This window comes from Myxocyprinus asiaticus, chromosome 8, assembly GCF_019703515.2.
Source record: "Myxocyprinus asiaticus isolate MX2 ecotype Aquarium Trade chromosome 8, UBuf_Myxa_2, whole genome shotgun sequence".
Classification (NCBI taxonomy): domain Eukaryota; kingdom Metazoa; phylum Chordata; class Actinopteri; order Cypriniformes; family Catostomidae; genus Myxocyprinus; species Myxocyprinus asiaticus.
In genome coordinates this window covers 1415609-1441479 of record NC_059351.1, presented here as the reverse complement: position 1 = coordinate 1441479, position 25871 = coordinate 1415609, and the positions used below count along the sequence as shown (strand labels likewise).

The window sequence follows — 25871 nt, the reverse complement described above, 5'->3', positions numbered from 1 at the left end:
AAAGAACCTCTGATGACAGCACAGTAACATACACACGCTTTGCAAACAAATCTGGGGAGTATGAAGCGTTTGTGAATCCGGTGAAAAGTTTTCGGGAATGTCTGCAAACAACCCTGAATTTACTCATATATTTCCGAAAGTTTCTTGAATGAGGCCCATTTAACGTAACCAGAGATCAGATCCAGAGCTGTCCTTTGTTTTTGATGTCATGCCATTGGGATGTGTTTATGGGTAGTACTCACTGTGGTACACTGGAGAACGCACTGCCTCCATTTTTGAGTCACCTTGATTATTACGACCATGATCCCTGTGGAAATAGAACTCGTTCAATACCAATGAATCCCAAGTTAGAAAAATTGCATATGTAGCTTTGCTTGAAATTTCCTTTACCTGAGGTGCTGTGTGTCTTGATTTTGTCTGAGTTCTTTGCCTGTGAAGTTCTCCACACCTGGAGAGTCAGGATTGGTGGAGCCACTGCTTAACCTATCACTGCTCTCGTACCCTGACTCTGTCCTCTGGATCATCCAGTTTTCACTCCGCTGTGCTACATGAGCACCGCTTTTAGAGCTTGTCACCATCATCTGTCGCTGAGACTCCTGGGAGCTTTGACTTTCCGTCTCCAACCGTGCATCATCCTCATAAATAGTCATCAGACCTTTTTGTTTCTCCTTCATCAGCCCTCTCTCCTGGCCGAAGCGGCGGACACATCGAGGACTCCCGCACTGTTGTTGCTGACGTCGTTCCAGTTCACTCAGCACGCTGTCTACATTGAGGACTTCTCGCACTGGTCTCCATGAAGGCTTGGATTTGCTACGTTCTGGGAGATTTGTGGACCCCCGATGGGTCAGGCATGAAGATTCGATGTGGCGGCTGGCGCTGTTGGCCGTTCCGTGGTTTGAACGAGAGTCCTGGAGTGATCCACGAGGGTGCACTGAGGAATTCTCAGGTCTAGAGGCTCGTGAGGACAGAGTTCTCTGCCTCTGGTCAGAATGAGACCTCAGATCATTCTCAGGGGGAGATGATGAACAAGGATATGTTAAATCTAAAAAAAAGAACATTAGATTTTATATTTTCAGACTTAATGGTTTTAACAAATTCTATTCTACAAACAGTTATTGTCACTGTACACAATTCTCCAATGGACTTGCAATTAACTTTTCTAATTGAAAATAAATTAATAATAGAAAAGCTAGTTCAAAGTTAGTTCATACATAACTTTAGGACTTGATCATTGAAGACAGGCCTACAATTCCTGCACACCAAAGGGGACTTACACAGGACTTATTTTTATTTTAATATAAGTAAAAAACGAATTGAAACCAAGTGAAATCAATTATTCAAAAGGTAAACACTGATTTTAACATTTTAAGATAATTTTTTCCTTCAATAGATATACTGTACACTTGCTGCAACCTCTTTCTATTCAGACAGATGGTTTGCTGTTAATCTGGAGGTTAGCCAGTACAAATGATCTTTTTGTGTGTTAGTACCCCTTAGAAGCTCCGTCTGTCAGAGTAAGTGCACATTCAGCTGAAAATAGAGAAGATATGCTTTGTCTGAGAGGTCATCTCTGGTAGAGGTCGAACAATATATCTGATTTACCGATTAACTGGGGTCGAAAATCAGCTTCGATAGTTTCCAATAGTTATTTTTGGTTTAATTTCTCCGTGGCCGGTGCTGGAGGGTTCTACAATCTGAACGGCGCCCTCTAGAGGATAAATAAAAACAATCACTGACTCTGCGTGGAGTTTGTTGTGCAACGTGACTAGGCTATTTATAGAGACAGACGCTTCAAAAGCGGGATTAAAAACATAGACAGAGAAAAGCCAAGGTATGGACTATGTATACAATACATGTTATTTTTAATTTGTTTATAAATAATCGCTGCACTGGAGAAAGGCATTGCCGACAAGGTGGAGAGGACACTAGCTGTTTGGAAACTGCTTACCTTTTCTCTTAATACGCTGTTCTGAATTTTAAAAAAAAGTCACTAATGAATTCATGCAGATCCGTTGTTGGTTTTTTTCGTGATTGTGGGGCGTCCATTTGAGGAGGGTTGTTTCGAAGTAAATTTATAAATTAATTATCAGCTGCAGTAAATCAATCATTAATGCCAACCTTATGCTGCTTGAGTTTTTGCTTATGCTCGGCCGTTCTCTTGCTTCAGAAGACCAAGTGATAGGAAAATTACATTGAGTGAATGCACGCGCACAGCAACCGTTTTATAGTTTTATGTTTTTTTTTTATTTTATTTTTTATTTTTATTTGGAATGCCCAATTCCCAATGCGCTCTAAGTCCTCGTGGTGGCATAGTGACTCGCCTCAATCCGGGTGGCGGAGGATGAATCTCAGTTGCCTCCGTGTCCGAGACGTCAATCCGCGCATCTTATCACGTGACTTGTTGAGCGCTTTACCGCAGAGACCTAGTGCGTGTGGAGGCTTTACAGTATTCTCCGCAGCATCCACGCACAACTCACCACACGCCCCACCGAGAGTGAGAACCACATTATAGCGACCACGAGGAGGTTACCCCATGTGACTCTACCCTCCCTAGCAACCGGGTGAAGTATTGACGCTGACTACCACCCCTGGAGTCACGAGTTCAAATCCAGGGTGTGCTGAGTGACTCCAGCGAGGTCTCCTCAGCAACCAAATTGGCCCGGTTGCTAGGGAGGGTAGAGTCACAAGGGGTAACCTCCTCGTGGTCGCGATTAGTGGTTCTCGCTCTCAATGGGGCGTGTGGTAAGTTGTGTGTGGATCGTGGAGAGTAGCATGAGCCTCCACATGCTGTGAGTCTCCGCGGTGTCATACACAACGAGTCACGTGATAAGATGCACGGATTGACGGTCTCAGAAGCGGAGGCAACTGAGGCTTGTCCTCCGCCACCTGGATTGAGGTGAGTAACCGTGCCATCACGACGACCTGCTAAGTAGTGGGAATTGGGCATTCCAAATTGGGAGAAAAGAAATCAAATAAAAAAAGCTCCAATTAAGAGAATTTTCAGATTTTTCAAAAGCATTAAATCAAAGTTGATCAGATTTTTATCACAACTGAATTAATTAGGAGCACTTACACGTGGCTAATGCTATTTTTTTATTAACTTGATTAAATTGTCTTTGGACTAAAAATAATTAATAATATTTAGAGCTGATTCTGCCAAAGTGTCTGGGCTGATCAACATCACCAAATTTACTAAATAACACATTGTAATTTATACGGTATTTACGAATATATACATATATAAATATATGCTTTTATACTGCTTCACATTCATAACAAGAGATGTGTAAATGCACATGGATTCTCACACCAAATCTCATCTGAGAAACATGGTGTAGCAAACATAAAAGTGTATGTTCTGTTTATGGTCTTTTAGTTTTTGCTAAAAGAGCTCCAGCGCTATTCTAACTTTGCTCATTTCTGTTGTTGGTATAAGTAGCAGCAGGTGGTAATAGTCAAGAAATGCATAGTTTTATTCAACCTTCCTTTTATAATTGTTTCAGTCATTTCGGCCTTCCTACAGCTGAACCACTGTAGTGAAAACCCACCTTACAGCATGTACAAATATTTAAGATAGAGATGAAACTTATTTAGTGAGAATAGGAAGCATTAAATAAACTTCTCATTCTCATTTATTAAATAGATAAATATGAACATTTAGTTTTTGCATTGAGATACTCCAGTGTTTCATTATTATTATGTGTTTTCTATGAATGTACCTTTGTGTTGAAGAGAGTCTGATCTTTGGTAACTTCTTTCAGTCTCTCTCCTTTGCCCTCCTCCTCGGTGAGAAACTTCTCTGAAAGACTCTCGGAACCTGGAATTCTCTGGAAGCACTTTAACTGGGACATTCAGAAGAAAAATACTGGTGGGATCAATACTCAAGAGTTCTTACTCTCGTCATATGAATAGCTTTCAATGCAATTGCAGTGTTCACCATTGTGTGAAAGCATAAAATGAACTGGTGAGAACTTACATCGACTGGCTGATGACGGCATTGTTGTTTTGTGGGATCCCTGATTTGTTCGTTGGGAACCAGGACTCACATCCCTCACACTGTCAAGATTCTTACAGCCTGACAGATGAGTGTCTGTCACAGAGAGACAGAAGTAATCACAGGTGACAAACTAAATTCAAAGTTTTCATTTTGTAGAAGCATACCCATCAACACACTGCCTTGCATTAGTTCTAATCAATTTACTGATTTAAAAGAATTACACCGAAGTTTTGTTCAGTTATGTTTTGTTTCAAAGCACTAAAAATGTAAAAATATTTAATGCTACATTGATTTATGACAGAATATATGTATACATTTGAATAGTGCCAACTATGCACAAGTATTCAATCTCCACATGGCAATAATGTGAAGAAGTATTTTTGCAGCAGTGGCAGTTTTAAAGGAATAGTTCACCCAAAAATGGAAATCATGACAGCATTTGCTTCAGTCAAATACAAAAGGAGAAATTTGGCAGAATGTCCAATCTGCTCTTTTCTGTTGAGCTCCAAAAAAGCACAATAAAAAGTAGGGCATACTTACAATATGTGCTATATTCCTGAAGCCACAGAATAATTATTCACTGCAAATCTTTCCCTCTGCCATAGCTCTGGAATATCATTCACACTAAGGCTGTTACATTAAAATTGGAAATTTGAATATCCGCCGAATATGTGCCAAGCATTGACAATGACTTAATGGAGGTCTTTGTTTGTTGCGTCTTGCACAAATGGGCACAAACCCACCTTCGCTGGATCAGACAGGACTGGCAAAAAGTGCTCTTCTCTGATGGGTCGTGGTTTTGTCTCACCAGGGGTGATGGTCGGACTCGTGTTTATCGTCGAAGGAATGAGTGTTACACCGAGGCCTGTACTCTGGAGCGGGATCGATTTGGAGGTGGAGGGTCCGTCATGGTCTGTGGCGGTGTGTCACAGCATCATCGGACTGAGCTTGTTGTCACTGCAGGCAATCTCAGTGCTGTGCGTTTCAGTGAAGACATCCTCCTCCCTCATGTGGTACCCTTCCTGCAGGCTCATCCTGACATGACCCTCCAGCATGACAATGCCACCAGGAACGTCAGTGTTCTGCCATGACCAGCGAAGTGCCCGGATCTCAATCTCATTGAGCACGTCTGGGACCTGATGGATCGGAGGGTGAGGGCTAGGGCCATTCCCCCCAGAAATGTCCGGGAACTTGCAGGTGCCTTGGTGGAAGATGTGGGGTAACATCTCACAGCAAGAACTGGCAAATCTGGTGCAGTCCATGAGGAGGAGATGCACTGCAGTACTTAATGAAGCTGGTGACCAAACCAGATACTGACTTACTTTTGATTTTGACCCCCCCTTTGTTCAGGGACACATTATTCCATTTCTGTTTGTCACATGTCTGTGAAACGTGTTCAGTTTATGTCTTAAATGTTGAATCTTTTTATGTTCATACAAATATTTATACATGTAAAGTTTGCTGAAAATAAAAGCAGTTGAAAGAGAGAGGACGATTCTTTTTTGGCTGAGTTTATCATTACCGTTCATACAACTGCAATTAATGAAAAACACTGTGGTACCGCCACTATTTTGAAGCTTGAATACCGTGGCACGGGTATACCGCGCAACACTAAGTTAACATAGAACCGTATATTGAAGCGTTTCCTTAACTTAAATAATGCATTAAAAAAATGTACGCAATTAATCATGTCCCCAGACCTTAACTAGGAATATTCCTTATATCTGAGCAGTTCAAGCTTGGAGTACATCCTGTTTTCTCCAGGGGGCAGTAAGTGAAACACACCTACTGTCAGCAGACAACACAAGATGAGAACACGTTCTTGCGTTCAAACAGCTTGATGGAGCACAAATCCAAATGCAGGGATCTCAAGACGTATTTTTACCAAGTTTAAAGTTTTGTTTCACTTGACACAGTGACCTAAAAACAGTACGTTTATGACGCGATGCAACCGAGACGCTCCAAAAGTGATGTCAATGATGCGTCAAGCCCTCATAATAAATCTCGGACTGATTGACGAATTCAAATGCAAAATGGATTGCTATGAACTTATGATAGGCTTATGTTCAATAATATGCAAATAAACAATATACTGCATTCTAAAGCCACTTTTGCATTGTCTTTTTTAATGCTTTAAAATAATGTAATGCATTTTAATTATCTGTTTTATTATTATTACTGTATAAAATGTATTTATAATTATTTGATCATTAGATATTGAATTATTGTTATTTGAGGGGCAACTATTTATGTGATTAATTCGATTAATTAATCGGCATAATTTGATAAAAAATTGTAATCGATTGACAGCCTTAAATTTGATGCAATACAGTTTGAAATGGGTATGTTCTTTGCAATAAAACAATATAGCACAGTGCTGTTTTGTTCACGAACTTATTCGTTGTGCCCTCTTGTGGACTTAGCAGACAACTTTGATTTAAAAATCTGGTGAGCACTGATGCCTGCAACTTTTCCCCTAAAATTTAAGTCAAACCTGAAAAAACTATAGGTGTTTATGTCTCATTAACTGTATGCTTTCACTATAAGGAAACAAGCAGTGACAACAATCTGTGAGCCACAGATATTTGGAGTGGCATGAGGATGAGTTAATGATGACATAAGGGAATAGTTTACACAAAAATTCAAATTAAGTCTTTTGGGATATGTAGCAAGTTCATACCAGTGTTGACTGGTGTAATCTTTTGCAAAGCACTGTATTTGCTAACCTCATGCCGACACATGATTCAAGAGACATATGATTAGTGTCATAATGCACTACATTTAAACCGTGTCTGTCCACACTGTATTTGCTGAGAAATTCCATTGCAAATAAATTCTCTATTGCATCCAGAGGACAACGAGTTAAGTAATCTGATAAACCAATGCAATCTGTAACTGAATAAACAGCTTTGGGTAGAGCCTCCTAAACTACATTAAATCTCTTCTGCATCTGCAAACCTCTGCTGGGAGAGAGAAAGGACACACATGCTTATTATGTGCTATCTGCGTATATACTGTAGGACACGCTCTGAGCGGCCCCAGATGTTTGCAGAGGGAAATAAACAAGCGCATGGATTACAGCACACCCACAGATGGAGAACAAAATGGATCTGCCACATAGTACACACAGATATATCAAATCAAAACAACCAAAACAAAATAGAAAATTCATTGAATTTAAATCAATATTTTACATTAGCCAGACGCTTTTCTCCCAAGAAACTAACAGTGCATTCAAGCTATACACTTTATCATTAAAGTACAGAACCCATGACCTTGGCATTGATGGTGCCATGCTCTACCACACTTGTTACAGGCTACAGGAAGATTGTCATCATTAATCTTTCTCCAAAACAAAACAGGCAGCTTTACCTTAAAACAGTAGATGCATTCTCTCCCTAATCATAAACAACCTGAAGAAAACAAAATATGAACTGACCTTAACACCCCAATACCAATGCAAACTTCTTTAAAAAAAAATTACAGTAATAAAAAAATCTTGTAATTGTTGGATTTTTTGCCATCTTATTTTTATACTTATGGTTAGGGCTGCACGCTATATCCAATTTATCGAAATATTGCAAACGTGCATATCGCGATATGCATATGGCAAGGGCTCGGATAACGGAGTGATTTTAATATGTTAGCAGATCCGGGTGCACGATTGTCACGTGTGTAGTGTGCATATGCACCGATCCCGTGTGTGCTCCGGGGCTCCAGATTTTCCCCTTTCATTTTCTCCAGTGTTATTTCAATAATCAACAGATGGGCCGATTACATGAGAGAAGACACATTTCAGTAAGTCCACTGTATCTTTCAACATACCCTCTGATATTCATTCATTCATCTTTTTTTTTTTTTTAATGAGAAGTCCCACATTGAATGAACTAGTTATGAAATAAATACCAACATGAATTACAGTGTAAAAATAAATATTTCACAACACAGACTATTTTTAGGATATCCCACAATATGGTGATGTTTTTTACAGAAAAAATACTAATATTTGAATATGAATTTTAATATCTGCCACATAGCTAATGGTAAAACTGTATGTATTATACGCAGAGAGTCTATATAACATTTGGAACAAAAGACAACTATGTTTATGATCACTGTGATAGACGGTCATTTTTTAATTCAAATAAAATGGGAAAAGGATCAGAAGCCAGATTCAAACAGTGCCCACATGAGAGTCATGACCCAACATGTATAAGTGAAGAGACATCAGACGAAAACTAGAGTGCTGTTACTGTTTATTAATATTGTGTCAAAGTCTCTGTTTAATATATAAACATACAAAAGAGCACTAGTAATTGTTATGACCATTAAAGTTGATGTTCTATTCACTGATATACAGCTGGAAAAGCATTCTTTCCAAAGCCAAACAAAAGGGAATGTGGGCAGCATTTGAGGACATTGAAAAATTCATAAAATCTCTGAAATGTGAGCAGTTTATCACTGCAGAGAGAGCATCAGTGTTCTGGTCAGCAGAAGTGTTGCCAACACAGTATAAAGCACAGAGCTCAGCAGAGACCAGAGGAACAAGCTGGCACAGATCCCACATTGAACATCCCCATTTTTCTGCATTATGCAGTTTCCCGGTGATCCACTGGTGCAATTAGTTTCCTGGTGCACCAGCGGAACAAACTCAAAAAGAACTGTCTTCAAGAGACCCACAAAGGTTTTTGAGTGAACATATTTATTCAAGAGTACCAATGAAAATTTGCTGCATAACTGCAATAGTTACTCATGCATAAAACTGCTCTGTGCTGTATCACACTGTACATGCTAAAACTAAAAAGGGGAACAACCGTCCCTTCCGTGGTTAGCTATTTACACAAATAGCATGAAATAAAATGAAAGTGATGGGACAAAAAGGAAAGGAAAGAAAAAAAACACTACTTACAGATATTCATGGGAAAATAAGAATGCTTTCCCATTCCACTAGGGGTCTGTGAGTATGACAGCCTAGGGAGAACATCCATTTAGCACATCAGTCAGAGGAAAGCAAAAATGGAGGGACAATTGGTAGAGGGGACAAGAGAATAAGCATGCAATGAAGAGGCCAGAGGGAAAGGATTAGGTGAGATGGAGTAAAAGACAGAGAGAGAGAGAGAGAAAGAGCGTGGGTGATAATCCCTGTCCTCAGTAGGAGTTCAGATCCGTGCAGAAATCAACTCATTCAACCAGCAAATGCTCACCAGAAAACTGGGATTTGTGCTCAGAGTTGATTTAGAGCACAAATGGAAAATCGTAATGGATAAAAGCACAATTTATGTAACTGTCCCTAGTTGAATGGTGGTCTATGACTATTTTTCATACAATAATTGTTCAGAAAATGAAAAATCTCTTATATTGTTATAAGCTTTAAATATTATCATTATGTATAAGAAGTTCCCTCTTAAACTCTAATACAATAGAATAGCGATTAGAAGAAAAATGGCTTGATTCAAATATTTTTTGTAAACTGTGGGAAACTCTCAAGATTCAACAAGAGCACAAAGTGCACAGCCACAAACTTTATACATGCATAAAACTATAGAATGTATTTTCAAGTATTAGCATAATAAAAACAACAATTTATTTAAAGGGATAGTTCACCCCAAAATGAAAATTCTCTCATCATTTACTCACCCTCATGCCATCCCAGATGTGTATGACTTTCTTTCTTCAGCAGAACACAAATAAAGATTTTAGAAGAATATTTCAGCTCTGTAGGTCCATACAATGCAAGTGAATGGTGACTAGAACTTTGAAGCTCCAAAAATCACATAAAGGAAACGAATAGAAGTAATCCATAAGACTCCAGTGGTTTAATCCATGTCTTCTGAAGAGATATGATAGGTGTGGGTCCTTTTTTATTGTAAATCTCCACTTTATCTTTCACTTTTAGATGAAAAAGTAAAACTAAACAGGCACCACATGTGACTTTCAGATGTAAAAGTGAAAGTGGAGATTTAGGAAAGAGATGGAAAAAGAAAGTCACACACACCTGGGATGGCATGAGGGTGTGTAAATGATATGAGAATTTTCATTTTGGGTGAACTATCCCTTTAAGAGAGTAAAAATGTTTTTCGAGGGCATCTCCTTTGTTTAAACTGATCTGAATCCAACATAATCATGTGGACCTGCCTCACCTGTTCCATTTCCATTGAAGGGAAAGTTATGATGGGACCACATGGTGGTCTGTCTGGGGGCATCCTCATTGGACACTGCAGTTCCATCCGGGTTGGCATAGAACAGGAGAAGTGGCTGAAAATGACCCCGGATACATTTAGATGCCACATCCTTCCACTTGGAGCCAATCTAGATATTTGATACAAACATATGTCAGTCCAGAACAAGAGGTTGAAAACACTGTTTACAAATATTACAATTATGCAAGTGTTATACCTCTTTCACAGTCGCATCATCGAAAAAGATCCATTTGGAAGACTTGCTGTGATAAGCGAATGCAAGATAATGTCGATTAGAGTAGCAGATCATTCCCACCAGGTGGAGATCTCTTTTCTTGGCATTTTCATCAGTGACTTTATAGAATAGCTGAAGAAAGAATAAAAAGAAGTCAGAGATATTTTGAAGCATGTGTTTAACTAGTGACACCATTAATCTACAGCAGAACGTATGCAATATATTTTAGTATTTGTAGAAACTACTTTAGTTCAGGGAGTTCAAATTGATATACTGGATGGCTTTGCCATGGTGTGCCATGGTCTCCTCTAGTGTAGTGAGTCAGACATTATGTGATATTGGCCTCCAGCACTCAAATGACTGCTGAAGAGGAAACTGAGGTCTAACAGAGGGGAATCTGTGAGAGATGACTGACTTCAGCAACACATACTAGCAAGCAGCAACGTGACATTTAAAGTCATGTTATGTGTGCATTACTGAAATGTATTTTTCCAGATGCTTAATGACGATGTTAACTTGGGTGAAAATGCATATTAAATGTTTCAATTTGGTACTGCGTATATGCATCTCTCCCCAAATGTTCAAGCATTGTTTTGTTTTAAAAAAAGGACATGCAATATAATGATACAGTATAACAAGCATGTTGCATGGAATAAATGCAAAAACTAATATAGAATAATATCATGAAAGCTTTGTTATGACAATCCATCACTTAGTTAGAGTTGTGCAGAGAGATTTGAACCTTACCCCCGAGAGATTGAGGTTTGGGCCCAGAGAGCGAATGACATCTTCAGTCAGGTCAGACTGTTCAGCGTCCCAAACAAAGCCAATGGTGACAATCTCTGGACAGTTCATCAAAACACGTCTGATTTTGATACTCTGACCACAGTTACTCTGCAATCCACAAGAGCACAGATTATGTTACATTAAGAAAAATGCTAAACTGTACAACAAAGGTTGAGTTGATATCAACCCTACAATGTATATGATATATAATCAAATACCCCCAATAATCAAAACAAGCAAGTACAACATGATCAATGGAAACATGTAAATGCTTCACACTGCAAACCCCGCCCCCTAATGTTCAAGCCAAATCTACGCCCTTGGGTGTAACTACCAATAGTGTACCCAATGTTTGTAAACAATGGGATTGGTCTAGTGTATGTAAACTAGGAGTATTATAAAAAAAAAATCTACTTTAATAGAAAAAGGAATGTGACGAGGAGGAGGGCGGGGCCGGGCCATGACTACAAACGCCCGGCCCCCAATCGGGCTATTAGCCGAGGAGAGGGATAAATGCAGCGGGACATGGCAGTTCAGGAGAGAGAGAGCCACATGCAGCTGCAGTGTGTGCGTTTGTGTTTATGTATTGCCTTTATGCTTTAATTTCTCATTAAACATTATTTTGATGGTTCGTCCGGTTCCTGCCTCCTCCTTTCCATTTTACCCTTTGTTACCTTGGTGCCGAAGCCTGGAAAGGAGGAGGCAAACCATAACATATAAACACAAATGCACACACTGCAGCTGCGTGTGGCTCTCTCTCTCCAGAACTGCCACATCCCACTGCACTTATCCCGCTCCTCGGCTGATTAGCTCGATTGGGGGCTGGGCGTGCATAGTCACAGCCTGGCCCCGCCCTCCTCCTCGTCACAAGGGGCTAAATTAAATGTGAAAACAAATGACCAAAGACACATTAATTGAGGCATTTCTCAAATGTCAGATGAAAAGGCCACTTCATGTGAAAATATAGCCAATCCACTGGATGCAAGGGTTAAATATTGATCCACATATGCATTTAGGGTTAATCAGATCTGACACCTACAGGTCACTTGGTAGGCTAATTGACACATTAAACAGGTAAAAAAAAACAAAAAACAAGTGCACAATGTGGTGTCATACAGTGCATCCGGAAAGTATTCACAGCGCTTCACTTTTTCCACATTTTGTTATTTTACAGCCTTATTCCAAAATGGATTAGATTCATTATTTTCCTCAAAATTCTACAAACAATACCCCATAATGACAACATGAAAGAAGTTTGTTTGAAATCTTTGCAAATTTATTAAAAATAAAAAACGAAATAAGTATTCACAGCCTTTGCTCAATACTTTGTTGAAGCACCTTTGGCACCAATTACAGCCTCAAGTCTTTTTGAGTATGATGCTACAAGCTTGGCACATCTATTTTCGGGCAGTTTCTCCCATTCTTCTTTGCAGGACCTCTCAAGCTCCATCAGGTTGGATGGGGAGCGTCGGTGCACAGCCATTTTCAGATCTCTCCAGAGATGTTCAATTGGGTTCAAGTCTGGGCTCTGGCTGGGCCACTCAAGGACATTCTCAGAGATGTCCCGGAGCCACTCCTTTGTTATCTTGGCTGTGTGCTTAGGGTCATTGTCCTGTTGGAAGATGAACCTTCGCCCCAGTCTGAGGTCCAGAGCGCTCTGGAGCAGGTTTTCATCAAGGATGTCTCTGTACATTGCTGCATTCATCTTTCCCTCGATCCTGACTAGTCTCCCAGTTCCTGCTGCTGAAAAACATCCCCACAGCATGATGCTGCCACCACCATGCTTCACTGTAGAGATGGTATTGATCAGGTGATGAGCGGTGCCTGGTTTCCTCCAGACATGACGCTTGCCATTCAGGCCAAAGAGTTCAATCTTAGTTTCTCATGGTCTGAGAGTCCTTCAGGTGCCTTTGGGCAAACTCCAGGCAGGCTGTCATGTGCCTTTTACTGAGGAGTGGCTTCCGTCTGGCCACTCTACCATACAGGCCTGATTGGTGGAGTGCTGCAGAGATGGTTGTTCTTCTGGAAGGTCCACAGAGAAATGCTGGAGCTCTGTCAGAGTGACCATCGGGTTCTTGGTCACCTCCCTGACTAAGGCCCTTCTCCCCCGATCGCTCATTTGGCCGGGCGGCCAGCTCTAGGAAGAGTCATGGTGGTTCCAAACTTCTTCCATTTACGGATGATGGAGGCCACTGTGCTCATTGGGACCTTCAATGCTGCAGAAATTTTTCTGTACCCTTCCCCAGATCTGTACCTCGGTACAATCCTGTCTCGGAGGTCTACAGACAATTCCTTGGACTTCATGGCTTGGTTTGTGCTCTGACATGCACTGTTAACTGTGGGACCTTATATAGACAGGTGTGTGCCTTTCCAAATCATGTCCAATCAACTGAATTTACCACAGGTGGACTCCAATCAAGTTGTAGAAACATCTCAAGGATGATCAGTGGAAACAGGATGCACCTGAGCTCAATTTTGAGTGTCATGGCAAAGGCTGTGAATACTTATGTACATGTGATTTTTTTCCATTTTTTATTTTTAATACTTTTGCAAAGATTTCAAACAACCTTCTTTCACGTTGTCATTATGGGGTATTGTTTGTAGAATTTTGAGGAAAATAATGAATTTAATCCATTTTGGAATAAGGCTGTAACATAACAAAATGTGGAAAAAGTGAAGCGCTGTGAATATTTCCGGATGCACTGTATGTTGAACATTGAATTTTTTTCTAAAATCAACTAGTTAGAAGACAAAATCTGAAATACAGGGCAATTGCGCAGATCTCCAATGGTGTTGGCCGCCTGCAGCAGTTCACCAAACATGTCAGAGCGCAGTCTGTCTGTCTTCTCCAGGATGCGCTCCACTTGTTGACTGATAGAGGAGCAAAGAGGACAAAGAAGAGTCATTTCTGTCACTAAAATTGAGAACTATTCTAGAGAGTTGTGATAGTAGACAGTAAGGGTTTTGCACACATTGCTGGATTCCTCTTAGTTTATATTAAACTGTCAATGCTGTTTTCAGATACTAAATCAGTCAGCCTGTCCCTGCCAAAGACTGCATTCTAAGTTTGGTAACAATTTACAATAAGATTTTATACGTAAACATCAGTTAATGCAAAGGTTTACAGCATTTATTAATCTTGGTTAATGTTAATTTCTACATACAGTATACTAATGTTATGAGTGTGGCTGTACTCTTTATACTTATCTGTAATTAAATGATGTGTGCAGACGGTAGTTACAACTGATGGCCTGGGGGAAAGAGAGAAGCCGAAACCAGGTAAGTTGTGTGCATGTAAATTTATTTTGATGAGTTGTACTGGTAAAGCTGATCTTAATAGTGTTTAACATGAGGGTTTCTAACATTGAAGCGATTTAATTTTGAATGTACTGTGGTATGTTGCCTCACTGTTTATTAACAGTGGTTTGCTGGCCTGTATGTCACTATTTTAATTATCATTCCCAAGTCGTTGCACATTTGCACATGAGACAATTGTTTGCACATGCTGTAAAGCCTCTTGTACCAACTCGCTGCCATGTAGTCCTATTTGTGTAAATGTTTTAGACTGTGCTGTCTAAGTAGTGAGATAAGGAGAAGACTTTGAGTATTAATAGGGCCTTACATTAATAAATATTTAATATTAAATGTTGTATACAGTATGTCAATATTAGTTAATGTATTATGAACTACCATGACTAAACAATAATCAATAACACATTTATAAATGAACATTAAACAAGATTAATAAATGCTGTAAAATGCATTAACGTTACATTAATGTAATTAGCATAATGTTTATGCTAATTGTATAGAACGTAACACCTTATTTTACAGCGTCCGTGTTCCACATTTTACTTTACTATTATTCATTTCTATAGTAATAACAATAACAATATGTGGGTACAAGCAGCTCTACAAAATACAGTAATTACAGAGCAAATACATGTAATAGATCAGTATTAATCAGTAATTACCTATGTAAATACACAGTAACAAGAACACTGTAAAATAAAGTGTGACCGTAATGCATTACGTAATGTTTTTATATGGGATGTTTAAAATGGGTCAGTTGGATCCTCACAATGACACGATTCATATAAAGAAACGAAAGAACATCTAGATTGAAGACTTCCTCTCCAGGACAAGAATTACTAGATGATGTCACTCACCAGAGGGCCGTGGAGGACACGTAGTGCACAAGCTCAGTGAAGGGGAGAGGGTCGGATGATGCTCCACAACTACGACAAACAAACTACACAGGGAAAGAAACTACCGTGAGGATGGAGTGACGTCTAACCAACCCACCAAACATTACATGAATTGTAATGGACCACCTTACAAAGATTAGCAGAAACAGCACTGAGACAATTATTTTAAGCTCTAGCCGAGTAAGTTCCACTGATAATGAAAAAAGGCATGAGCGAGTCACAGTACCTGCTCATAGAGAGTCATGGCAAACTTCTGGTGGGTGATGCATGATTTGGAAGTACACATTTCTGAGGCCAAGTCAGAAACGAGGTGCAGGTGTATTCTTTCGAGAATGTTCTCCTGTCTCCCAAAAAACAATTATAAATGAGATTATGTTGACCCTTGACTGCTGTCTAGAGTTATTCTTAGAACTAGCCTCATACTTCATGTTATTTTTAACATAATCATTGTTATTATTAGCAATATCAACATATCCCAAAGAAAGTGGGCAAAAGAACACAAAACAACAACAAAAAATAAAGCAAATTAATGGCATCATATAAATTAAAATAATGCACAGCAAATGAACATACTGCCATTTACAATTATGTTTGATTGCTCATAAAATAAGCAGCTGGGCAGCTCAATACACATACAACATCAATACTGTACATATATGGTGATAAGGACAGTATCACAGCATCAATAAGAAATAAATATAAAAATGCACATCCAAGTATTCACATCCAATCCCTGAAACGGTTGATTACTTTAGTAAAGATTAATATTCATTTTTTTCCTTCTACAATTTTCACAATAAAACGCAAACAATTAACTTAAGAGTGAGACCAGTTGACACACTGATGATGTATACATACACCACTTTAACCTCCCAAATTTACATTCCCTGATTTCATCAAACCAATCTCTTGCAGCACTTTTAAAGGACTGCCAGGCATGCCTTTTGACCAATACATTTCCAGGACTTTTCCAGTGATTTGAGATTACTGTATAAGGACTTTTAAATATCATTTATAGAGATTGCTCTTGCAGAGCAACCTCTAGCTGATGAAATACTTTACAGTTAAATATAACTAGAAAAACTCACTATATAAATTTCCATGATTTTTCTATGACTTTAGAAGATTTTATTAATTCATAATCATAATTTTTAAATCCACTGATATTTCGAGGTTTTTCATGACCACTGTATGACTTTAAAGGAATATTCCGGGTTCAATACAAGTTCAGCTCAATTGACAGAATTTGTGGCATAATGTTGATTACCACAAAAATTCATTTCGACTCGTCCGTCCCTTACTTTTTTCTTTTTTCTCCCTTTTTCTCCCTAATTTGGAATGCCCTATTCCCAATGCGCTCTAGGTGCTCGTGGTGGCGTAATGACTCAACTCAATCCGGGTGGTGGAGGACGAATCTCAGTTGCCTCCACGTCTGAGACTGTCAATCCATGCATCTTATCACGTGACTTGAGTGTGTTACCGCGGAGACGTAGCACGTGTGGAGGCTTCACGCTATTCTACGTGGCATCCACGCACAACTCACCACGCGCCCCACCGAGAGCGAGAACCACATTATAGCGACCACGAGGAGGTTACCCCATGTGACTCTACCCTCCCTAGCAACCGGGCCAATTTGGTTGCTAAGGAGACCTGACTGGAGTCACTCAGCACACCCTGGATTCGAACTCGCGACTTCAGAGGTGGTAGTCAGCGTCTTTACTCGCAGAGCTACCCAAGCCCCCACGTTCCTCCTTTTCTTTAAAAAAAGTAAAAATCTGTGTTCCAGTGAGACACTTACAATGGAAGTCAATGGGGCCAATTTTTGGAGGGTTTAAAAGCTTATCATTTTATTAAAGCACTTACATTTAATTCTTCTGTTAAAACTCATGTATTATTTGAGCTGTAAAGTTGTTTAAATTGACATTTTTACAGTCGTTTTAGAGTTTCAGGGGTTGCTGACATTACATCGTCATAGCAACGAAGTTGTAAAATTGTCTATAACTTTCCACAGATGTGGTTAGTAAGTGATTTTATCACAGTAAAATCATGTTAACACACATATTGTTTATGTCTTGAGTCTATACTTTTGAAACAGTGAGTATTTTAATGTTGTATTTAGTGTCTCACTGGAACACACGTTTGTGCTTTTTTTTAAAGAAAAGGAGGAACGAGTCAAAATAAATTGTGGTAATCAACATTATGCAGCAAATGCTGTCAATTGAGCTTAACTTGTATTGAACCCAGAATATTCCTTTAAGTACAACCTTTGAACTCCAATTCTTATAAAAACACATTCACATTAGAAATCAGGCCCTTTTGAAAAGAGAAACACTTGCATTAGACCCTTAAAACAATATGTCTAATGGTCCAGTAGTCTCTGGTGGGGAAACTAACAGACAAGCCAGACAGACATACAAAACACTCTGCAGCATCATCCATGAGGCCCAGCTGAAAGCGCTGCTCATCTTTAAAGGTCTCGGCCAGAGCATGACGCAGGGTGTCTGACGGCAGAGCACGCTCTCGACTCTGCTGGAACTGACAGAAGATGCTCTGCAAAAAGAAACAGAGACAAATAGTGCCTAAAACCTCACATGCACAGACTTCAAACTACTGGAAATTCAGTAGCTCATAAATGCAATATAGAGAAAGCATATCATATGCACAGATTTTGTACGTTTGGTTGCCTCTAAACCTAGTAAGATGACACCGTTTACTGTCTACATGGGCAGCTGTATATGAAGACAACATCCTGACCATACTGGAACCTCATAACTGATTTGAGATGCTCCTCATGGGCAGCAACTTAGTTAAGAGCCAATCATACACAGCACACGAATAGTGCTCTTCATGTGAACTGCACGAGACTCAACTAATGCTAAAAGTTCATTCAAACACTGTCACATAGCTAAGATAATAAGTCGATACTCTAATAAGCACCAAAAAAATATGTAGCACACAAAAATATTGGGCAAAGGAACACATTTTAATTAGATAGTGCTGATTCCTATTCCTATCTAAAATACCACATGCAATGATCGATGCTTCAAATTTTGGTCAAAATGAGGTAAAACCGTAATTTTGCTACTGTATATCCAAAATGTGAGACTCCTTTCATTTTGGGAGTGTGCCAATGATGCCAAATAATGTTGACTAGGTTGGAAGCTCACTAGACATAACCTTTATGTACACACCTTTAAAGCACAGAAAATACAGGCATCACCCAGGCAGAAATGGCCAGAGAGGTGTCGTAGGCTCCTCCTGAAGATGTCAAGCTGCCAAAGAACCTGTAAGAAACTGGTCTTTAGTTTGTATCTAGTAAGCCTACCACAGTGCACCTATTTCTGTCATCTGCAACGTTCTGTATCCTTTAAAACCTCTTCAATAAGAAAACAAATAATCAAATAATGTACTTCTCTGGCCTTTTCCACCTTATTGCTTTCAGAAATCTCATCATCATTCTATTTGGATTCAAATGCTTTTACTTGTACCTACCAACCACTCCATTACATAACAGTTTTTTTATGTTCCATGTTTTGTCCACCCACATATTTTGTTAATATGATCTCACTCACCTGCACAGCACTGTTAAGGAAACAGCTATTTTGGCCTGGCTCATTCAGAAGACCTTTGGTTAGGGCGAGAGATATCATGCTGCCCGGCTGGTAGGACTTGCCCAGCCCCGTCCCACTCCAGGCACCGGTACCAGCCATGTGGCCTCCAGGCTTTTTAAACAGTTTGACCCATGCCATGAGGTTGAAGCCTGGCCCTCTCCAGCACTCCAGCAAGCAGCCAGAGTCAATTACTCAAGCAACTTGAGGTCGATGTTTATGTCTTTGGCAACATTAGTGCCCAGCAGTCCTTGTACCTGACAAAGAGACCAACCTCACAGCTGTTTACGGGCAAGACAAACTGAGCAAAATTATTATAATTCACTGGATTTTTTTCAATGTGCAGGATTTCACAGCACAACATTGGGATATGATTGAATCATCAAAACAGTGGCTCTTCATTTAATGTGAACATGTGACATCTAGCCACATTGCTTCATCAGTCCTGCAGTTACTATGACGATGATCACACTCTGTCTCTTCTGTTTGTGAAAATTCATCGGCATCCAGGCACACTGGCAATAAGAGGAGGGATGCAGATAGGAGAGTAAATCCATTACTCTTCTCAGCATTTCAATGGAGGTCATTAAAGGGGGCCATCCATATGGACTTCTCAGGATAGGCACTGCAGCAAACACTGGAAGACCTACAGAGAAACAGACAAACAGAGAGATGGGTTGGCGGTGTAGACGGTGAGAGATATGAAAAGAGAAAATCAATGTCGTTAAAGGAATATTCCGGGTTCAGTACCAGTTAAGCTCAATCGACAGCATTTGTGGCATAATATTGATTACCACAAAAATGTATTTTGACTCATCCCTCCTTTTCTTTAAAAAGCAAAAATGGATGTTACAGTGAGGCACTTACAATGGAAGTCAATGGGTCAGTCTGTAAACATTAAAATACTCACTGTTTCAAAAGTATAGACTCAAGACATAAACAATATGTGTGTTAACATGATTTTACTGTGATAAAATCACTTACTAACCACATCTGTGGAAAGTTATAGACAATTTTACAACTTCGTTGCTATGACGATGTAATGTCAGCAACCCCTGAAATTCTAAAAATTATTATTTAAACAACTTTACAGCTCAAATAACACATGAGCTTTAACAGAGGAATTAATGTAAGTGCTTTTATAAAATTATAAGCTTTTAAACCCTCCAAAAATTGGCCCCATTGACTTCCATTGTAAGTGTCTCACTGGAACATAAATTTGTGCTTTTTTAAAGAAAAGGAGGGATGAGTCAAATATTTTTTTTTGTGTGTGTTGTTATAAACATTATATCACAAATGCTGTCGATTGACCTTAACTTGTGTTGAATCTGGAATATTCCTTTAAAGGTGCTGCAAGAGAATTTTTTTGTTTTTATGAAATGACACAGAAAACGTCAATATTACCTGACAGATATCACTGAAATAGATTATGCTAGGCTGTGTAAGCAGCTGGAAAATTTTTTACAGAGGGCTACAGTCAGATTCTTTATTTAGCCAATTAGAAGGCTTTGTAGCACTTTCTGCTTGTCAATCAATCTGCGTGTTCACAGGCCAGCCCAAATATGGGCAAAAGGAAGCTGATAGCATCAGTTTGAGAGTTGTCCATTTGTCGAGTGATGCTGTCTTGCTACCGTTGCTTTTGACAACTAGAGTCCTAGTGTCTGTGCAAGGTCAGATTAACTGTTTGGGTGCTTCCCAGCTACATCTCTGATTATAACGGTCTCCAAGCGTATATGTGTGTGTGTGTGTGTGTCTTTAGAAAGAGGGGGCATGTCTGTTCAACGGCTAAGTCTTGTGGAACAGCAACTTTTAAATGGAAAGCAAGATTTACAGATTATACCCATTTCTTGTGTTTTAGATCATACTTGGCACTATAGAGCTGTTCAGTCATGATGTCAATTTGTAGCATGACCCAGAAGGCTAATTCGCCATTGGTTCCCTCTGGAATTTCCAATCATTCCTCAAATGTAAAAATTTGAAGCTGCTGTGCTTTAATATTTTTTTTAAAAACATACGCTGCTAACAAATTGCTGCATGAGGATTACAACGGTTTTTCAATTCATCCAACAGGTAAACACACATCTTTGTAGTAGCTTGACTCCTTAATTTGTTTGCAAAAAAAAAAAAAACACATCATCTTCAAAAGTCACGTTTCAGGTATGAATGTGGAAATTAAAGGGATAGTTCACCCAAAAATGAAAATTCTCTCATTATTTACTCACCCTCATGCCGTCCCAGATGTGTATGACTTTCTTTCTTCTGCAGAACACAAATGAATATTTATAGAAGAATATTTCAGCTCTGTAGGTCCATACAATGCAAGTGAATGGTGACCAGAACTTTGAAGCTCAAAAAAGCACATAAAGGCAGCATAAAAGTAATCCGTATGACTCCAGTGGTTTAATCCATGTCTTCAGAAGTGATATGATAGGTGTGGGTGAGAAACAGACCACTTTCACATTCTTCTTCTTATGTTTTTGGTGATTCACATTCTTAATGCATATCGCCTCCTACTGGGCAGGGAGAAGAATTTATAGTAAAAAAGGACTTAAATATTGATCTGTTTCTCACCCACACCTATCGTATTACTTCTGAAGACATGGATAAACCACTGGAGTCATATGGATTACTTTTATGCTGCCTTTATGTGCTTTTTGGAGCTTCAAAGTTCTGGTCACCATTCACTTGCATTGTATGGACCTACAGAGCTGAAATATTCTTCTGAAGATCTTCATTTGTGTTCATCAGAAGAAAGAAAGTCATACACATCTGGGATGGCATGAGGGTGAGTAAATGATGAGAGAATTTTCATTTTTGGGTGAACTATTCCTTTAATGTTGTTCATCAAATGTGAAAGAGCCATGCTTAAATATGAAATGTGTCATTTCTTCACCACAAGCACCACAGAATGGCAAAAATTCAAAGCATTTTAACATCGAAAAAATTACACACAGTCCTGGGAAGTAACAGATTACATGCAATCGAGATTATGAAATCAGATTACAAAAATCAAGTACTTGTACTTAAATTACATTACATTTTATCCAAACTTAATTAAACAATTGTAATCAGATTAGTTACTTTTTATCAATTACATATTTGCACATTAATCAGGCAACAACAGTTAATTGTTCAACTTTCTTCTCCTTTTTCAATCTTTAAAAAATATATTTGTTAAGATATTTTAAAATGTTTCATTCTGAATCAGCCTAACGCTGACATACTGTATGTTTGGTAAGTCCTCAAATCTTCTTTTTGTTGGTGACAAAGAATGAAACATATTTTCTTTATCTTTGTATTCCATTTTTACTATTCTACGTCAAGGCATGTGACATCAAATAAAGGAGTTAAATCAAAATTAATCAGAAAGTACTGAGATTATATTAAAACCTGTAATTTAAGAGATTAACCAAATACAATTTTTTAGTCAAGTAATTTTTAATCAGTACAAGATTACAATTTAATTCAATCTACCCAGCACTGTTCCCCTCTCACAGATGCTCACAAGAAATTTCTCTGGTTCCTTGTTCCTTCTCTAATATCCTAAGTAACATATTGGAAGAGAAATGTTTGTATTCAGACAGATGTGAGAATGTATGATTTTTAATTAAGGACTACTTGGAATAAGCAAGAACAAAGCTAAATGACAGACAACAACAAAATGTAACATTTTTGGTGATAGAATTATATATTACAGATTTATACTAAATCCATACAGAAAATCTGTGTTTAGAAAATGCAGTATTTTTGAATAAGTTTCTAAAGTAGGCAAATGTTCAAGAGACAAAACATAAATACTGATGTACTGCTTGTACCGTTACATTGTTCCAAATCATTAAACATGGACGATGCTTGACATTTCAGTCCTGACACAAATTACCTAACCTGATAAAAGTTCAAAATTACATAGATCCTACACAGTCCTCTGCCTACAGCCTACGTGTCCAGGGTCAGGATGAATGTGGAACTTGTTACCGCAGTGTCGCAGTATATTACTATAAATGCTGGACCATTGCCATGGCTACCGCATGACGATTATGGGCTATAGGCAGCTGCAGCAATGATGCTGAATACCTGCCTTCATCAGTGGAAATGTGTGGCATTTGTAACAGCATGAAACAAAAGACTATTCACATTGCAACAAAAGAAGAAAGATGTTTCTGGCAAATCTGTCTGGTTCTGACAAGTACTTGAATGATGTACTATAGTGTAGCTTGTTCTTGCATAAAGCATTGACATGTATGTTTCAACAGCACAGGCTTATCAAACTGCATTGCAGCAATAAATCATGAAACATTAGAGCACGTAGGACAATATCTAATTGTTGTACTTGTAGTTAAAGTGTGTATATATATATATATATACATACACTGATCAGCCACAACATTAAAACCACCTGCCTATGTTGTGTAGGTCCCACTCGTGCCACCAAAACAAGAACAGCATTCAGAGATTATATTCTTCTCACCACAATTGTACAGAGTGGTTATCTGAGTTACTGTAGACTTTGTCAGTTCAAATCAGTCTGGACATTCTCTGTTGACCTCTCTCATCAATCAAGGCGTTTCTATCCACAGAACTGCCGCTCACTGGATGTTTTTTGTACCATTCTGAGTAAATTCTAGAGACTGTTGTGTGTGAAAATCCCAGAAATACTCAAACCAGCCCATCTGGCACCAACAATCATGCCACGCTCCAAATCACTGAGATCACATTTTTTCCCCATTCTGATGGTTGATGTGAACATTAACTGAAGCTCCTGACCCGTATCTGCATGACTATATGCACTGCACTGCTGCCACATGATTGGCTGATTAGATAATCACACTGAGATGCAGGTTGGCACTGTTTTGGCGGCACGAGGGGAACCTACACAATATTAGGCAGGTGGTTTTAATGTTGTGGCTGATCTGTGTGTGTGTGTATATATATATATATATATATATATATACACATATGTTCTAAAAACAATTAAACACTGAAGCAACTTTTTCCAACAGTCAAAACAGACTTGTTATAATGTTAACATAAATATCAGATCGCAGCAGAATGTGCTATCAATTCTTCACTTTCTGATAGCCTATATAGCCTGTGAGAAACTCCCTTTAATAAGTATGCAATAGAAGTCATTCTGATATTGTCATTTATCGGTATTTGGATCAAACGAGATGATAAACAAAAGCAGAAATGCGCTCCTCAGCGTGCCGTTACACCTGTCACTGCGCAAGCGCATCCGGTGATCCGCTATGCCGCAGTTTTGGGCATCATTATGCGCGTTCGAATTAAGAGCCTACGGGTAAATGCTGTCTATGCAGACAGCTCACTAGGTTTTGAGACACATTCATCAATAATCAAACACAGCTCACCTACACGTGTGTAGTATACTGGTGATCAAATCCTGCTTTTGTAAGGGTGTTCATCCATATACACTGAAAGCTGAGAGTTGATTCTCAGGTTACTTGCTGTTGGAATCCTTCATTGCTCATTGTGTCATCAAGCACAGTAAATCCATATGATTAAAGATCCTCCTACAGGCCTAAAAACAACAAGACAGCAGCACCGAGTCCGTGTGTCTGTATTCCAGCTCCACATTCACCGACATGAGGATTTATCCTTTCAGATCCTGAGCGAGAGATTATTGTGATGGATCTGAAGTCTCCGCCCCTCATATACTGCTACACTCCACAGAAACAATCCGCGTGCTTAGAGGGCGTGGATTCAGTCATATCCTCACGACCGATTTAGCATGTTTGTGCATTATGCTTGCTGCTAATATATGGAGTTATATTTGTGTCACAATTGTGCGCGCACTAAATTAGATTTTGAGCGCACAAAATGAATTTAGTTCAAGCGCGTGCAAAATCATTTTCTGTGCACTCAAAATTTAATCTTGCACGTGCAGAACATTTTTGTGCACTCAAAATATAATTTTGCGCATGCAGAATTGTGGCACATATGTAACTCCATACCCAATAGGACATATTACAAAGATTTGTAACAGATATTTAATTCATATTCAAATATTATGTTATTGTTAGGCTATATTAATATTACTATTAAACTTTATAATTATATCATATTTTACTAGTAGGCTACCAATAATGATAGAAATGCTTGGCAAATTGTCTTTACACTAGACCAGGACATGTATGATCTCTGAGAACTCATGCAACAATTAATCATCATTTATTTTCTACTCGAATCTGCAACAAAATAACACATGCAAAATATGACTCAAAGATGACAAAATGTGTTACTTTGCTCTAAGAGAGCTATACAGAACTAAAAGTTCACATCTAAAGCTCATTTTGCTATTTAGGAACAACATCAGTAATATAGAACTGGATACCACTGAAACATTCTTTGTAAAGATGATTAGTTACCAGGATTTTTCCCCCTTTAAAATATAGTGCTTCCGGTACTGTTGTTCATTGACCTGTGACTGTGTGACTGTAATAGACATAGACAGATACTTTTTACCATTTCCTTTTTGTGTTTTGAAGAACAGTACAGTACTCTTAGTTAATGTACCCCCTAATCTTATATGAGCCTGACTGATCTATATTTTACTGGCTATAATTAGCTTTTGCTGAACATTGTTTTGTGAATAATAAGGTGGATCCATGCTGCATGCATGAACTGCCTGAACATCTGATCTGTGAACATTTCTGTCACCAAGAATACATAAGAATATCAGAATATTCCATCAGCTTTAAAACAAAGTATAATGCACAGCAGTTAGCACGCTTCCATTATGACATCACATCACCCCAGAGAAAAAAAAGCATTAGCTGAAGTTTACAGATGGATCTTTCATTTCAATAAGGTATTCAGCTTTTAAGTCATGGCTAAGTCATG

General features: G+C 38.8%; 1 protein-coding gene across 4 annotated transcripts in view; it reads right to left on the bottom strand.

Moving 5' to 3' along the window:
• Positions 1-24706, bottom strand: part of usp53b (ubiquitin specific peptidase 53b) — a 33621-nt gene extending 8915 nt beyond the window's left edge. For 2 of the 4 annotated variants that reach the window (XM_051705008.1, XM_051705005.1), the window contains exons 1-14: positions 24380-24706; positions 18978-19659; positions 18597-18689; positions 17821-17955; positions 15632-15745; positions 15367-15449; positions 13963-14068; positions 11159-11305; positions 10394-10543; positions 10138-10306; positions 3977-4090; positions 3720-3842; positions 391-1042; positions 243-307 (exon numbers count right to left, since the gene is read on the bottom strand). In XM_051705008.1, coding sequence (XP_051560968.1) covers positions 243-307; positions 391-1042; positions 3720-3842; positions 3977-4090; positions 10138-10306; positions 10394-10543; positions 11159-11305; positions 13963-14068; positions 15367-15449; positions 15632-15745; positions 17821-17955; positions 18597-18689; positions 18978-19154 — 2128 coding nt within the window. In that variant the 5' untranslated portion in view covers positions 19155-19659; positions 24380-24706. Of the gene's footprint in view, positions 1-242; positions 308-390; positions 1043-3719; positions 3843-3976; positions 4091-10137; positions 10307-10393; positions 10544-11158; positions 11306-13962; positions 14449-15366; positions 15450-15631; positions 15746-17820; positions 17956-18596; positions 18690-18977; positions 19660-24379 lie in introns of those variants that run through there. The other 2 variants (XM_051705006.1, XM_051705009.1) reach the window with 2 other exon arrangements.
• Between the last annotated feature and the right edge of the window lie 1165 nt (positions 24707-25871).